At 43.4% G+C, this 17,694-nt stretch overlaps 1 protein-coding gene across 1 annotated transcript in view; it reads right to left on the bottom strand.

The window, feature by feature from the left end:
• Positions 1–17,176, bottom strand: part of LOC138599291 (leucine-rich repeat-containing G-protein coupled receptor 5-like) — a 33,475-nt gene extending 16,299 nt beyond the window's left edge. The window contains exons 1-4 of the mRNA XM_069670878.1: positions 16,899–17,176; positions 5,504–5,575; positions 2,382–2,453; positions 576–647 (exon numbers count right to left, since the gene is read on the bottom strand). Of these exons, the coding sequence (XP_069526979.1) occupies positions 576–647; positions 2,382–2,453; positions 5,504–5,575; positions 16,899–17,176 (494 nt within the window). The remainder of the gene's footprint in view (positions 1–575; positions 648–2,381; positions 2,454–5,503; positions 5,576–16,898) is intronic.
• Positions 17,177–17,694: the final 518 nt, after the last annotated feature.

A 17,694-nucleotide genomic window follows, 5' to 3' on the forward strand; every position in this document is an offset into this window, starting at 1 on the left:
TTGGTTTGAAGAAAACAACTGTAACAAGTTTTCCTTTTTAAAAAGAAAAAACAACGTTCGTTAATTTTGGTCCATCAGGGAGTTCAGTTAGAAACGTAACAGGTCCTCCTCAGGTAATGACACATACACATGCACGTCCTGTCTGTCTGTCTGTCTGTCTGTCTGTCCGTCCGTCCGTCCTGACAATACCTCCTCTGTTCACGTACAGAGAGAGAAGAGTAGGATGGGACTTCACATAATGGTCCATCAGATAAATGAGAGAGGGAGAGGGGGAGAGACCTTAGACAAAAGAAGGGCTGAGACGTCTCCATTCGTATACCCTTATCCACACACACACACACACACACACACACACACACACACACACACACACAGGTACAGTTTCAGTATAATTACTGTGTGCTATCAGACTGAGGGAACACAGTGTCTGCACTACATACATTAATATAACGGTCCATGTGTGTGGATTCCTTTCCACCAAAGAGTAAAACGAGACAAAAGGATGAGTGTGTGTGTGTGTGTGTGTGTGTGTGTGTGTGTGTGTGTGTGTGTGTGTGTGTGTGTGTGTGTCTCACAGTGACTGCAGGTTGTGCAGGTTGTTGAAGGCCTCAGCAGGGACAGACTTCAGCTGGTTGTTCTGAAGCATCCTGGAAACACGTGAAGCACATAACATGTTGATTACCTTCAGACCACTTTAACGGTTTGGGAAATACAATTGTTTGTTTCCTTACAGAGAGTTGTACATGTCTGTGTGGTGATTATAAAGTTACAGCCAGCAGATGGTTAGCTTAGCTTAGCATAAAGACTGGAAGCCTATAACAAGTAGTCTGAAAAACCAGTACAAAAGCCAGCTGTAGCTATAAAAGTGTTGGTGAGTTTTTTTAAACTTTGAAATGACCAAGCAAGCGTTTCCCCCATTTCTAAGGTTATGCTAAGCTAGGCTAACCAGGTCCTGACCCCAGCAAGGGAGATGTTCTGACAAAACAAAGCTAAGCTAAATGAGACTAACACAACTGTCATGTCTGCCTGGTAGATAAAAAGCTGCAGCAGGCAGGCGGTTAAGATTGACATCATGAAGAGATTGTGCAAATGCTAGCTGTAGCTGTTAACTACCCAGCGTAGTATCGTAAATAAAAATTAAGGCTCGTCACAAAAAATGTTGACAGAATGTAGAGATAAGTGTTCCAGTAAGCTTAAGTGGTGTTGGTAGGTAAACTTTGCCATCGCTCAGCTAGCAGGTTCACCTGTATGCATTCTTAATGCTAAGCTAGGCTAATCAGGTCTTAACTGCAGTAAGGCAAAAACTTGTGAAATATTGAGATATATGCTTATTTGTTGTTTTTAGGTGAGTTACTTTTTTTTTTACTTTGCCAGTGCCCAGCTAGCTGTTTCACCCATTTCCACTCTTAATGCTAAGCTACGCTAATCGGATCCTGACCTCAGAAAGGTGAAAACTTCTGAAATATTGAGATATGTGCTTATTTGTTGTTTTAAGGTGAGTTCATTTTTTTTCTGTTTAACTGTTTCCATTCTTAATGCTAAGCTAGGCTAATCCGGTCTTGAATCCAGTAAGAAGAAAAGTTCTGTAATGTTAAGATATATGTTTATTTGTTGTTTTTATGCGAGTTAAATAAAATTGACACTACTCTTATATCCGTCTGGTAAACTAAATCCAGCAGATGGTTAGCTCAGCTTAGCTTAGCTTAGCATAAACATTAGAAGCAGGTAAAAAACAGCTAGCTTCTAACCATTTCATCTTCTGATATTTGCCAAACTATAGAGACATAAAGTTATGACATTATTTCCAGCCTCTGTTCCAACAACTTCTGTAACTCAATGCTAAAAAAATACATTTCTTAATAAAGTATTTTATGTGTTAAGTAAATCATCACAAACTAACAGAAAAGATGTTTTACTGCAGGACAGGAGCACCGGTTACTCTGGACTTTCTGGGAATGCTGTGGTAGATGACTTTGGTACCAGCAGCAGCAGCAGCAGTAGTAGCAGCGTTAGTGAGAGTATGAACTGAAGTATTTATCTAACATTTAAATAAAACAACATTACATGATGATGATAAACGACCCGAACATGAAGAGAGGGATGAATAAAACACAAACAAATGGCTGATATGTAAACAAAGAACAGAAGTGTTGTTCCAAACTGCAGAAACTAAACGGAGACACTCGTGAAATCTTCAAAGCGTCTCTGTGAATGATTAGCACCAGTAAACATACCACACATTATTACAGTGTGTGTGTGAGGGGACCAATTTCACTTTCAAACCATCACGGTGAGGACATTTCAGCTGGTCCTGCTTCAAAGGAAATGTTTGGGTAACTTTGGGATTAGGCATTTAGGTTTGGGTATGTGTGTGGACTTACAGCACTTTGAGGTTGTAGAGGCCAGTGAACGCTCCTCTGGGGATGAACGACAGATCGTTTCCTGCCAAACGCCTAAAAGACGGAGAAAAAGTCAGAGATCCTGGAGTGAATGTGTGCAGAGAATTACAATATTTACTGTTAAAAAAACACCATATACTGCTATTCTGACGGCAATATATCCTCTGGGATCAATGGCGAACATTTCAGGTGTTCCAGGTTAGCCAGCGTTAAGCGATAAACGTCTTCCTGCCCAGACGTCCTCCTCCGTGCGCTGCATTGTTCACAGTCCAGTCAGCAGCCTGAGAAGCGACCGTGTGTTCAGATCAAAGGTAAATTCTCCCTCCAGATGTGTCTGCTAAATAAACGCTGTCATCTCTCGGTTCGTCCCATCCCCCGGAGGAGCGCCCGTTCATCTGTCTGTGCTGAGTCTCAGTCTCACTGTAAACAGGAAGTTACACAGAGGCTGCACTCTGGCTTACTGCAGCGGGATGAAGCCCAAACAGAAACAGATCTTCTTGTGATCGACTTTAATTAACGGCTCTTCAGTTTGCTGAAAGAACAACATCATGATGCAGATTAGGAACAACATGAAGCTTTGTCAGGTCTGTCCTCAAGAGGAGAAGAACACTACTGTAACATGAGACGGAGGGCGGAGCCATCATTTATGATGCATTCAGGGAAGTTGGGAAATCTAAACGCTTTCCCGAATTTCACCCCGGGGGGATCAATAAAGGATTATCTTGAACGGCTTTAACGACACAGCATCAAGGGAATTTATCCAAGTGGAAATTTTGTGATCTAGAGCAGACTGTTTGCTGAACTTACTGCTGATGTCTGTGAGATTCATAAGAAGCTAAGTTGTTTGGAGCCGGGATGACATTACGGAGGATTATGTTCCGCCTGCTTCTGCTCTTCACACGGACTGCTTTTCCTGCATACACCGAAGCCTGCTGATACATGATTGGTCAATACTACACGGACTACAAACTTACTACAAACAGAAACCAGAACACTCCCCGTTCTGATAGAGATTATCATGTTATAGATAGTGCAGTAAAACTAGGTGGAAACCTCAGTTCCAAAATCCCGCAGTTCCTCAAGTGTCCACTTGAGGCTGCCTCCAGCAGTGAGTCAGGCCCCATAGAGGCCCATGTTAAAATGTCCAACTTTACAGCAGACATTAACGTGTTTACAGCCTGGTACAAACAAAATGTTGAGTCTTATTTCATCATTCATAAAAACATGTTATGTGTAATCATCTTTGTCTCCTAGTACGCCTGATATTTGATATTTCCACTCTTTACTCTGAAACCAGTAGAAAACACTGAGCTGTAAGGGGTCCTGCAGGTCTGTTTGTTTTTAGAGGCCATGCAGAGTTCAGCCAGTCCGCTTGTACCCAGCATGCATCTCTGCGGTGTCCTATCGCCGTAGTGACGTTTCTCACGCCACGGTGACAAATATCACACACACACAGACACGCATATAAACACAGATAGCTGGCAGCGGGGCAGAACAGAGTCATGTTCAGGTCTCTGTGAGGTCAGCTGTTCAGACTCTGGCTCTGGTTCTGGGTCTCTCTCTGCTCTCTGATGCGTTTTCTTCAGGTCCAGCAGCTTCTGTCTGCAGACGTTTAATGTTGTGAAAGTGTTCATACATATCATGACTCCGCCGAGGAGGTGAGGAGGGATGGGGTTACATATCGTATCCTCACAGATATATGAGCCCGACGCCCGCTCAGACACCCTCGCCGAGTATCGTCCATCTCAGTGTTTCAGTCACTAACCCGAGTTCATGAAGGTATCTGAAGGAGCGAACTCACATGTGACAGCTCTCTTTAGATGAATGAGGTCGAGTCAAACACATGCAGAAACTAACTTCTTCTGTTGCAGTAACCCAGATGTTAAAGGAGCTCAGTCTGTTACTGAGGCTGCTGAGATGTTTAATCCAGGAGTCACCAGGTTCTGTCTTTGTAGTTGTTACGCATCGGCAGCAAGACTCGACTGTGGTTAACTGATCTTTTATTAATCCATTGATGCATCCAAAGGAATACAGTCCATCGCAGCGTTACAGAAGACTTTGCGCTTCTGGGATCAAACATTTAACCTTCATGCCAAACTAAACATCCCAATTAAACGCTTGTTTACGCCTGCACCCCCAATTTGGCTCTTACACTGGATTTATGTTAAAGGTTTGGCAACCTCAAGTGTATCGGAATTATGACGGATTCTACAGAGGAATTAAGGTAAGGTGGGTATAAAGAGTGAGAACGTCTGTTATAATTGGGGGTCGAGGGTCATGCGTAGGTCAAAAAATACTTTCACCCAGGAGAGTCTGAGTCCTGTGTGAAACCAGAAGTAAACGGACGGCCCGGTCAGCTTTGTAAGGTTTAGAAATAAGGTACTGGGTAAAATAAGTGTGCTTAAAGTCACCTTAGGTGTATAACGTCAGGTACTTTACCTCAATTGTTTAATTGTACTTAGTTGACTTATTTTAACCCCAACCAGGATCTGATTTCTAAATCAAATCAAACCAAACGGTTTCACATCATTAACCATGCGTTGGTTTGGGACTAACATGTAGAGGAAGTCTTGTCCAACATACAGCTGGCTCCACCTGAAGCCCAGAAATATTAGATTTTTTAAACTGACTTGAGATGATCGGCTTCAATTTCTGACACGTTTCAGAGCTGATTTAAAAACATTTCCAACCCAGAGAAGCAGATCTGAGTTTGATCAGTGTTGACGTGTTTCATCAAAGCACAGTCCTATCGTTTAGCTAAGAGCTGTTACAGTGTGTTGGTGTTTAGGTTATCTTCTGATTGCAGGACGTAAACTTGTAGTGGGGTTTTATTACAGCATGGTACAGTGCTTTTACTTAGGGGACCTGAATACTCCGACCACTGCATAACAGAAGAACACAGGACACTGGTGAGTCTCTTATCTCTCATGAAGCCGCTCTGCTTCCGATATGAAAATCTTATCACTTTGATCCACACTGAGATCTCCAGAATATGTGCAGGTGTTGAGGAAGTGAACTGATGTCACCTCCTAAAGTCAAACACAGTAAATGATGACTGATCAGAGAGGAATGAAGCTGTGTGTGTGCGAGTGTGTGTGACTCACAGCTCCTCCAGGAAGTGCAGGTTGGACAGCGCTCCACTGGACAACACGGTCAGATTGTTCATGCTGAGATCACTGCAGAGACACAAAGAGAGAACGGAGATGTTACCGTCTCTCTGCTGTCACACCTGTTCCTTTAAACGTGGCTGATGAAACATTTTGTGTTGTGTCTGAGCTTTGAGATCATTTAAACAACATCCTGATGCAAACAGTCAATCAGAAATACAAACACTGAATTACCGTCTCATTTAAAAGACAAACTTCATGAAACGACCACAGTGTGTAAAAACACAGAGACCGTTCAACACACACACGTTTCACATGTAAAAACATTCAGTTTAACAAAGCATCCACTCAGAAACTCAGGTAGCACACACACACACACACACACACGCAGGACTTCACCGCTCCTTCAAAGAGCCGCTGAAAGTCAACACACACCTGAGTGAGAAACAAGTCAGGAGTGGAAGTTACTGGAAGAAAGAAAATAATGAATGAAGAACGAAGATCATTTACTGAGCAGGCGGCGGCTACATGTTCAGCTATCCATCATCTAACACTAGCTACCAGGTGAATACGGCTAAGCTAATGTAGCATTAAAGGTCAAAGCCAGCATTTATTCAACAACAGATAACAGCCAAGAGGTAACATGCTAAGCTAAGAAGAAACATTAAACCCCCTTGTGAGCCCTGCAGGGACAGGCACATCACAAACGCGCTGGAGACAGGGTTAGTACCCAGTGAAGATGTTGCGGTGTTAGGTCTTTATTGTATCTTTTACTCATTCAGTCTGTTTATCAAACTCGGCACCGACAAATTTGCAACGATGTTCAAGCGCTGCTTGCACGCAGATGGGCGGAATTTGTAGCGGAGATGACGAGGAGTCGTAGAAGTTACCGACAGAGTATCGCGCCAGAAAGGGGACGGAGATTAGCGTGTCGACCCGTGTTTTGTGTTACCATCATTGCTGATTGGAGCCGAGGCGATAATTTCCTGGGTCTACTGGAGAGTTATTTGACCCGGGTCTGAATGCCGATTGGAACCTTTCCCACTAAGCAACAAAGCCGGGTGTTAGCAGGTTTTTTGACCAGTGGGAAAGCAGCTTTAGAGATATGGTAAGGAGCTCGGACATCGAGAGGGAGCTCGGAGTAGAGCCGCCACTCCGTCGCATCGAAAGGAGCCAGTTGAGCATGTTCGCGATCTGATTAGGATGCCTCCTAGGCGCGTCCCTCTGGAGGTTTTCCTCGTGATCCCCCAGGAGGAGCTGGAAAACGTTGCTGGTCAGAAGGACTTCTGGGCTAAGTTGCTTAGCCTGCTCCCACCACGACCCGAATAAATGGAAGAGAAACAGTGGATGGATGGATCGAAGGCAAAAAGAAATATGCTAAGCTACCTGTGAGTTAACTTTGGCTAACAGAGCAAGACGCTAACATGATATTAGAGGGGAAAGCTAACTGTTATCCAACATCAGTTAACAGGACGCAAAGAGTAGAAAGCTACGCTAAAATACCTGTGATTTAGCTAAAAGGACTTAAATTGAACGCAACATTAAAATAAAGCTAATGATGATCCAACAGCAGATGCAACAGAGCTAATGCTAAGCTATTTGTGATTTCAGCTGAAAGAGCAAGAAGCTAACTTAATATTTAAGGAGCAAAGATTGTTTGCCTCCACAAGACGCTCGCTAACTCATTTCTTGCTTCAGATTCTTCCACCTCTGAATGTTTGAAATCATAAACAAACAAAGATTTTTATAAATATAGATTTTTACGGTGCTGTTTGTTTAACACGACTACATGTAGAGAACATGACAGAGCCCTCAGTCTGTCTGAACACACACTCACATGTATAGAAATATATATTGTGAGAGAGGTGGCTAATGAATGGAGTCCATAAAATCTGCTGTGTGTGTGTGTGTGTGTGCGTGTGCGTGTGTGAGTGTGTGTGTGTGCGTTGAAGCAGTAAAACCCAGTCAGCCGTAACACTGTCGGTCTGCTCAGAGTAAAGGAACATTCTGCTGAAATAAGTCCAAACAAGCCCGCGTGTGTGCGACTGACTGGACTACCTGTCGACGGTGTTGTAAACCTGCACACACATTAACAGGCTTTATGGAGTGTTGAGAAAGTTCCTTAACAAGCGGCATATTCAACCTGCAGACACACCCTCAGTGTGTGAGACAGAGACAGTCTGTCTCCGCTGCCTTTCAGACCCGAGCCCTCCTGAGTGGAGAGACGCTACCTGCCGATAGTCATCAGACAACACAAAGAGCTGGAAATAGACGGATCCGATAATGGAAGAAAGGAGACGAGGGAGAACGTCACGGCTGCTCGCAAACACTGTCCCGCTGAGCCAGTCAGAAACACTGATGTCACCTTGTTTTTATGAACAACTTAAATAACCTTTAGAGTGTTTTTAAAAACTGATATGGATCTAAAATCACGTTAGCCAATCCTCGAGGCTAACATTACCTCAAAAAACAATACACCTACAAAAGGTGAGCTATTTTTAGAGCAGGTAGATGAGATTAGATTGTTGATGTGACATATTTATTTTTATTAGCATATTGCATTGGTGCTATTGTTAGCATCGTGTTGACGTCACAAATATTTCATCGTCTAATAAAGGACATTTTCCAGGAGGAGAAAAATCACAAACTGTCGTTTAGGCTAACTGTTACTCTCTACACACACAAATAGATTTTAGTTAAGAAATCTTTTAAGAATTAGATTAACTATAGCCCTGCTAATGCTAGCTTAGCTTTGAAGAATTTAACTTATACAAATTCAAAGGGAGCTAAGCTTTGTGCTCTATTAGCCTTACCCATAGCACTGCTAACGTTACGTTTGCTTAGAACCGTGCTAACTGAATCTTAGGTAGCATAGGGAAGCTTTGCCAGGTTAGCTAGCGTTGCATCATCCATAGCTTAGACCCTCTGATGTTACATAAGCTTTGTGCCCTGTTAGCTCTTGCTGAAAAGCAAGTATCTTAGCATAGCTTTGATCTAATCCAGGGCTATACTTACATAACAGATTACAGTTTACTGTGCCCTGCTAATGAGTTCTGAATCCTGCTAATCTATATTTCATCACAGGTAGCATAGGGAAGCTTTGTGCCAGGTTAGCTAGCGGTGGATAGTTAGCCCTTTGATGTTAAGTTTTGTGCCCTGTTAGCAAGTATCTTAGCATAGCTTTGAACTATAACATAGCTAGCTTTGTTAAGCTTTACTTAAATGTTCCTTTTCGCCTTGCTAGCTAATGTTGAATAAAGCTACAGGTAGCCTCCTGGAAAGTGGAGAAGCAGTATTTTTAGCAGATTTATCGGTTATCAAAAAGTCTGATCATTCTGTCCTGTGACGTGCGGCTGATTCAGAGACACAAACACTGCACTGACGATGATGAAGACGACGGTGGCGGCTGCTTTAACAATAAGGAAACACACGGCACTGATTACCCTGCTAGCTTAAACCCATGATGTAATATGACCTCGTACTGTATGAACAACAATAGCAGCTTGATGCTCAGATTATTCTGATCTGACTTTCACTGCTGTGAAACACCAGGGCTTTTATTTTGAAACAGCTGGATTTATCAGGCACTGTTGTGAGTGTAACAGTCAGTCATTAGGAGAAGAGAAATAAGTTGTTTGATGAGCAAATTAAAATGTTTTCTAGAACAAACTATGTGTTCCAAATTAAAATTATTTTCTGAATGAAATTGAATGTTTGAGAAAAAAGTTGTTGATACTTAAATACACAGAAAGTCCAAAAATTTAAGGCTTAAAGTCATTTTGCTGTCATATTGTGAAGAAAACATTAAAATATAATAAAAAAGGGGGAATGTTTTGTGAATAAAGTTGAAAAAATACAAAACATATTTATTTTAAAGGTTTAAAATTAAGTCATTTATTCTCAAAATGTGCTTTTTTTCCTACTTATTTATTAGAATATCTGCCCAATTTCTGACCCTAAAGCTAAATGTTCCCTTCAAAGTAAAACTTTTTTTTCGTATTATTGCTTTTGGTTGAATTGTCTTATTTGGAGACACTTTGATTCGCTTTCTTTTAATCGACTTTTCACAGTTTACGTCATCAAGCTGATCCTGGAGCAGTCGCAGTCTGAGTTCAGATCTTTGATTTTTGTTTTTTTGTGACCGAGGAGAAAAGAGAGGCATGCATGAAGAAGAAGAAGAACAGAGGGATGAAAGAGAAGACGAATACATTATCCATGTTGTGTGTTTTTTCCCTCCTGGTAATGACTCAGATGAAGCTTTGTGTGTGTGAGTTGTCTTTTTCCCGTCTCCTCGGGCTCAAACTGATGGATATCAGACGATTATTCAAATGGCCGCTGCTGCAGAAAGACAAACTCTGCAGAAGGAAAGAAAAGAGAGTTGTGTAGTTCGGAGGCGTAGTGTGACAGCGAGGCCTCTCTCTGCTTTTTGTCCTCTTTCTCTCTTTCTTTCTGTCTTTATTTCGCTCTTCTGGGGGCGGGTCAGCGGGGGCCCCCCGGGGCGAGCGAACGCAGGGGGTTTATTCCCCGATCGGTGCTGTCAGTCTGAGCTGCCTCCTCCCAAAGAAAAAGCTCCCGACAGGACAAACAGCAGGATGTGTTTCTGTGTGACGGAGAGACAAACAAACAGTCTCTGCTGGAAACCAAAGACTGTTTTAAAGAATGTAATTATGTTGATATCGTACAGTTTCACTTGTTATCTGAAGATGTGCTCCAGATAACAAACCTGGAGGAGCCCTGTGGAGTGTTCCTGCAGTTAGTGTTTCTCACTGAATAAACGCTGTCTGCTTCAGGTCAAACAAACATGTTGAACATATTTACATCATTAAAAAACATTTGTTAAGCCAATTTGTGCCTAAAAACCTGCCTGGTTTATTACTTTGCAGTCGTCGTCTTCATGCCTGGAGCTGTTTTTCTCTCTTTCAGTGCCTTTTAATTTACCTGTAGATCGTGGATCCATTCAGGTGGGGGGATTGGAGGTTGTGACTCTTCTATTTAAGATCTGGACCCTCATAAAAGATCAAATCAGCGGGCCTGCGGGGGTTAAAACATTTATTTATAGGTGCTTGTTTCCTGAAATCGTAAATATTATAATATATTTCCATTAATGATGCCTGAAGGAATCTTTCAACACGATTTCAGACACCCCTAAAGTGGATCATACCATTTGATATCAGTGGAACGTCTCGTCTGTGTGCCTCACTCCCCATTATTGCAGTAATGCTAGCATGCATCGCACAAACCACATACATAAGCTGTGTCTGAATCCAGCGGCTGCAGCCTTCGAGGGATAGGTTTGTCGCCTGTGTAGACGCTGAGGCCGAACTGAAATGAGACGGTCTGGTCCGCGAAGGACTTCCTGTTTGTGTCATCGGCTGCTCCCGCTCTTACCCCTGCGTCACATAGCGCCGCTCCGGTCGCCTAGCAACAGGTAGCTAGCTGGCTAAGTAGCTAACTTAACTAAAATCACGTAACTTGACTTGATAATTTGATACATGGTAACGGGACAGCCTTCGGTGCTCCACTGTGACACAATCAGCCTTCAAATACATCCTGCAGCCCCTGAAGTGGGACAGCTACACTTTCTTATTTTTGCCAGCAAGCTAAAGCTCACTTAATGTTAGCTAAATAGCTAGCTAGCCGTAGTGAATGGGCACAGCACCACCAGACATGCTTGAGAGGGCAAATTATCTTATTTTTATTACATTTAAGGAAAATAAACAAGCAGCTCTTTGTGTCCTTCTTCAGACCAGCTGCTTTGATTACAGCATCTAACAGGATTTATAAGGTTACTTATAACATCCTTATTCTGACAGCTCCTTCTGTTCAGGACTGGGATCTTTTAAACTCAAATTAAAGCAGTTTTTGAAGCGGTCACTGTCATGTACGATCCGGTACTTCCTGTTTTATGGTATTTTATTGAATTATAGTTTGTATCTTGTACAGATGTTGGTTTCTCATGTATTTTAACGCCCATTTAAGGGCAAGAGGCTTCAAACGCCGAGGTGTGTCACATCTTTTACATACTGCATATTTTTCTCTAAACAAAAACATATTTAAAAGATTAAAAACAATAAAATTCACACATTCTAACTTGAGAAAAATAATCTGCAACCTGCAGCTCTACATTTTGACCCTATGTGACCTTTCTGACCTCTCTTATGACCTCACAGGAAGACAGGTCGTCTATTTACCTGTCTGTGGTGTTTGAACTATCAGTGTGTGTGTGTGTGTGTGTGTGTGTGTGTGTGCGTGTTGGGCCTCTTGTTGACAGCTGAGCTCAACTGAAGCGTGACGATACGCTCCCTAGACACCAGCAGTCCAAACACCCTGCACAGGTAGACGCGCTACCTGTCTTCCTGTGAGGTCGTGAGAAAGGTCGCGAGGACAAAAGGTGAGTTAATCTTTCAAAATAAAAGCACGACTCTGCCAGCCAGACTGGAGGAAAGGAGCTCGTATGCTGAGGGTGAAACGAGGTGATGTCAGCTGTTTCACGGAGCTCAGGACGTTCCAATATGGCTGCCAAAAGGGGGCGTGGCCAAAGCATCCTTCATATGTACATCAGTTCATTCATCACTCTGAGGCTAAATGCATTCCTGTGCTGCTGCTGTCAGTCAGACGCAGAATGGAGACTTACAGGCCCATTCAGGCTTCAGACTGCTCTGCTTAGGCATGCAGATAGTGTTCACACACACACACACACACACACACACACACACACACACACACACACACACACACACACAAAGGCATTGACAGATGGCAGTATTCAGAGTGACGGTGGTCAAACAGACAGACAGACAGAAGGAGATTGTAAGCCGACTCTGCTGATGTCCGTCTGTCCGTCAGTTACTGTTTCATGTTCTCAGAAAGAACTTTAAAAGTTCTCACAAGTTCTCAACTTACAGATAAAACTCTGAAAGCAGGAGCCGAGAGGCGGGGTTACACCTGGACAGGTCACCTGTCAATCACAGGGCTGACACACAGCGACAGACAACCTTTCACGCTCACACCTACAAGCAGTTTAGAGTCACCAGTGAACCTAACGAGCATGTCTCTGGACTGTGGGAGTAGGCCGGAGAACCCGGAGGGAACCCATGCATGCACGGGGAGAACATGCAGACTCCACACAGAAAGGCCCACTACGTCTGAACCAGGACTCGAACCAGGAACCTTCTAGCTGTGAGGAGACGGCGCTGAACACTGCACCAGCGTGCAAATGCTCATGTAGAGATAAAATTGTGATTTATTTTGCATCCCTGAAAGAGCCAAAAGAAGGAATTAAATGCAAAGCTAAGTTTGTCCCTGCTTCCCTGCCGTAGGTTTGACTGTTTATTTGCACGTTTGAACCACAAGTGTTTCCTCTGTCAGATGTGTCGGTGGTTTCCCTTCAAACTTATTTTAAGACAAATATTCACAGAAATTGTTTCTTAAAGTTGCAGTGTGTTGAACTGTCCGGGCCACCGTACTGGAAGACAAACATTTGGCAGATACCGGCGTGTCAGACGCTCATTTTCTGACTTCATAAGTTGTCAAAAAACACCTGAATGCATCATCAAAAGGTGACCAACATGCAATGCATTTTGGGACACTGATGCAGCAGTTCTCCTGGTGGGACGCAGCAACAGACTCTCCAACTCTCCAAAACACAGAAACTCCTTGATGTTTTGTTGGATTCAATTCCTGATTGGAGCTTTAATAAAGACACAAAGAACCTTTGATCGCCTGTCGCTGTGTGTGTGTGTGTGTGTGTGTGTGTGTGTGTGTGTGTGTGTCCATCTGCCTGTCTCAGACACACATAAGGAAAGTGCTTTCATTGACACACACACACACACTCTGAATAGAAGAAGGTTTTTCTTTAATGAGAGTGAAATTTAAATCCTGGACATTGTGCTGCTTTTAGACCACAGCCAAGACGGGCAGGTTTTCCTTCCACACACACACACACACACACACTCTCACACACACACACACACACACACACACTCACACACACACACACACACACACACACACACACACACACACACACACACACACACAGTACGGTGATGTAATGGTTTTGCCAGAGCTGAAACGCGTCTGGTATCGAGGCTGGTCACCTGCTGTGAGGTGAACTGGGTTTGAATTAGTTTTAGTGTTTCGCTTTAACAAGAGTTTACACTCAAAGAGAAACACTGAAACTTCTCTGACACTGTTAAAGGGCCGCACCAACGTTTCTGTGTGTCTGCGTACAGATCACAACGTTTCGAAACATTTAGACTGTTTGAACAAAGTAAACCGAACAACTGAACCGAGCTGAAAGTTCATTTTACATTTTAACCTGATTTTGCAAAGACTTCAATGATTTGATAAAACTCTCCACAGATCAAATCAACGTCCAGTTAACAGGTAAATGATTCACTTGCAAACTGTTTGTAAACAAAGTTTTATCCATCGAACCAACAGAAAATGAGGCAGCTCAGCTCAGCTCAGCTCAGCTCAGCTCAGCTCAGCTCAGCTCTTGATCTCTGTTTACATCATAAATTCCACCTTAAATGTTTAAAGTCAATCAATGAGGTTGACAACAGATCAACTGTGGATATGCACAACATGATGCACCCAGAGGTCAGAGGTCGCCATTTTCCACCATCAAGTTGCAGGAAGAGGGAGGTCCGTCACACCCGATGGGTGGGGAGTTTTCCTCGACTCATAGGTAAGGTAAAGACCACCTAAAGAGAGTCCTCAGAATTTCTCATGAAGCTGCTGGAGTCCATCCGAGCACCTCTGGAACCTCTTCACAACACCTGAAACTGAAAGCTGCTCTACCTGCCGGAACATCTCAAAAACTACAGGCGGAAACTTTCAAAAGAAATCCTTAAACCTCTTTGAGAAAAGCTGCAACGTCTTAACGACCTCTGCACCCCTGACGTCACGCAGGAACACTTGTACCTTCTGTGAACCTGTTGGAATCCCTCCGAGCACGTATCGGACCTCTTCTGAAATCTCTCTAAGCAGCCGCTGAGCCGCCTAAAGGATCGCTAAACTTTAAAAGCACTTCTTAGATGCATTTTAAGATCCTGAAATCCTTCAGATGATTAAATCTGATTAAAGTGCTCTGAAACTTTCTACATTACTCTTCAATGTAGAAACCCTGGAACTTCTCAAAAGCACCAGGAATCTCTGGAAGGACCAGCTGGGCCTCCTGTCTGGAACTTCTTTGAGAATCACTTCAATGAGGACGCCTGAAACCATCTAAAGAGCAACTAGAAAGAAAGTGCTCAAGGAACCCCTTTCAGCCTGACAGGTTCGAAAGAAATCTCTGCACTAAAAACCCTGGACCTTCTGTGGAGCTCTTAGAACCGATATTTATCTGTGGAACCTCTTGAAAACCTCAGGAACTTTTTAAAGATCCCAGGAATATCTTAGTTGAGCCTCTTCTAACCACTTTAGGAACCAAACAAACTCTAGGAGGACGCCCGTAACTTTCTCTAACACCACTGGCAGCTCAAGTAGATTCATCTAGAAGACCTTCTTCAAGAACACTTATGTTAAGTTCTTGGAACGTATCTTTGTACTCATAGAAATCTTAAAAACCCTTGAACTTCTCAGAAGCAGCAGGAATCTCTTTCAGTGCCAGTTCTGGTTCCCTTGTGGTTCTTTGTTAGAAAGCAGTCAAATGAATCAAGGCAGAACATGAAACCTTCTCAAACACGCTGCAAACTCTTTAAGTAACTCTTTAACTTCCTTCCTAAAGAAACCAAAAGCCCTCCTCATGAGTGCTTTAGGACTTTGTCAACCTCTGGTTCAAAGGAACCCTGGTCCCCTTGAATTCATTGAGAAGAACTTCCTGAAGAACACTTGAAACATCTGAGCTACTCATGGATATCCTGTAGCACTTCATCTTCGAGAAGTACGTCTTCAAAAGACACTTCCTCTGATAAGGATCCTTCACACTTTCTCATGAAACACTCGAACCTCTTACAGTTCTCAAGGAACCTTTAAGAACCTGAATCTCTTCCTAAAGAAACTTTCAAACCTCTTCAAGAACCCTTGAATTCTGAAAACGTTTTTTAAAGGCCACCACGTGGCAAGGGCACCTGAATTCAATACACAAGCCCACCATAAATCAATCAATCAATCAATCAATCAAAACTTTAATACAGGCTCAAGGTCCAGATTGAGCGACAAGACAATACACAAAATAAATATAATAAAGCACAATAAATATTCATGTTTTAAAATGTAAAATATATATAAACATCCTGTGAGGAGGCGTCTGTCTGCAGAGCTGGCATTGGTTGCGTGTAGAACTACATCTGATATCTGACACCAAGATGACTGTGTTCTCTGAGGCATCGAGCCGGCAATAAAGTTTACATAAGATTTCATAAAACAGTTCGGAAAGTATCAAACATTTCACCTGCACTACACCATCTTGGTGTGACAGAACCCCTGTTCCCCTGAGTTTCCTCAAGAACTTCCTAAAGAACACTTGGAACTTTCTTCTTGTGACCTGCCTCAGTTCACCTTGGACCTCTTCAAAACCCCAGGAACATCTTAAGAACCCATTTACCACTGAATATATCCTCAAAGTTCTTCCTCAAAAACCTGGAAACCTTCATAATGAACTCTCTAAAACCTCCTCAGGAACCACAGGATGCGTTTCCAGTTCTCCAGGAACCTCGATAAGAATCTGAAGCACTTCGTAAACAAACTTTTAAACCTCTTCAGGAACCTCTGGAACTTTGTAAATGCTTCTTCTTTTATTAATTGCACGACTGGCACCTGAAATGTCTTAGTCAATGACCCTTCTAAGCTGCTATAGAACCCTTGGTTCCCGGCCCCTTGAATTTCCTCAAGAAGAACTTTCTCAACACGTGGAACCCATCGGACCTCTTCAAAAAAAGAAACCTGGATAGTCTTTAATCGGCAATAAGCAATTTGATTAGGAAGTAGCCTACTGTCATAAGAGTCCCTGGAACCTATGAAGCCATTAAAACTTCTTCTGGGAGGAAATCTAACCCTCCTCTGGAACCGCTGGAACCTTTTCCAATGCACCAGGAACCTTTTCAAGAACCAACACTCTTCCTTAAGGAGTTTAGGACCGTTAAAAGTTCTCAAACTTTAACATTAGTGCCATTTTTTGTTGCATTACTTTCAGCAGTGACTCTAACTTGATCTACTCACCGCTTTAACCACCATATGAACAACATGACATGCGCGAGCGTCGTAGGAGCGCGCGAGGGAGATAAACAGAGTCAGAGCGGGACAGGTGCTCCGTTTCTCACGACTGCATAACATCCATGCACGCGCTCACATGTATGCACACACACATAATTTGAGTGTGTTCAGAAAAAGAGCAACAGGTTGTTTAATATAAGACATGAAAGTTTTGCCCTGAGCGTTGACTTACAGGTAAGACGTGAAGACGCTCAGGTTGCTCGGTATCTCCCGGAGCCCCAGGTCCGAGCAGTCCACCCTGTGCAGCAGCCCGTCCACCTCGCACCGACAGCGGTCAGGGCAGCTGCTCCGCACCGCTCCTCTGTCCCCGTCCTCCGCGGAGCTGTTCCCTCCGGCTAGCGTCCTCTCCTCCGCGGCCACGGAGCTCTGCATCTCCCCCGCGGCAACGGAGCTCCTCAACCCTGCCGAGAGGAGTGCAAACACGGCCAGCACAGTCACAAACCCCCGCATGTCCTCCGCGGTTGGTCCCCGGAGGATGAAACTTTCAAGTCCAGCAAAAATCAAAATAAAAGAACAACTTTGAGTGAATAAAAAGCGAAAGCTGCAGCCGTGGGTCCGGATCACGTTGTTTGTGCTTGTTGCGCTGTCCTCACAGGAGCCGGTGGAAACTCTTCAGATTAACTTCAGCTGATCTGGATTGAAAGTTTTGCACACAGATTATAAAACAGGGAAATAAAAAGCCCAGTTTGTTTGAGCTGCAGGCTGCAGCTTGGTCGGTTTCCAGACTGCACGCGTGGAGCGGCAGAGCGTGTGTGTAAATGTATGTGTGTGACTCCCTCCACTCAGACTACAACAGTGTGTCAGCCCCGTTTACTTTTATATCCTGTCTCTGTCAACGTCTGTCTGTCTGTACCTGTCTGTGGTCACAGCCCACTGTAACAACTGACAGAAGAAACAAACACCAACTAAATCACATTTCATGCAAAAAGAAATTGGACTTGCTGATGATGTAAATAACATTTAAGACT

The sequence above is a fragment of the Semicossyphus pulcher genome, unplaced genomic scaffold (genome assembly GCF_022749685.1).
Source record: "Semicossyphus pulcher isolate SPU_LCO1_2020_fin unplaced genomic scaffold, fSemPul1.0.p SCAF_20, whole genome shotgun sequence".
In the NCBI taxonomy this organism is placed as follows: Eukaryota; Metazoa; Chordata; class Actinopteri; order Labriformes; family Labridae; genus Semicossyphus; species Semicossyphus pulcher.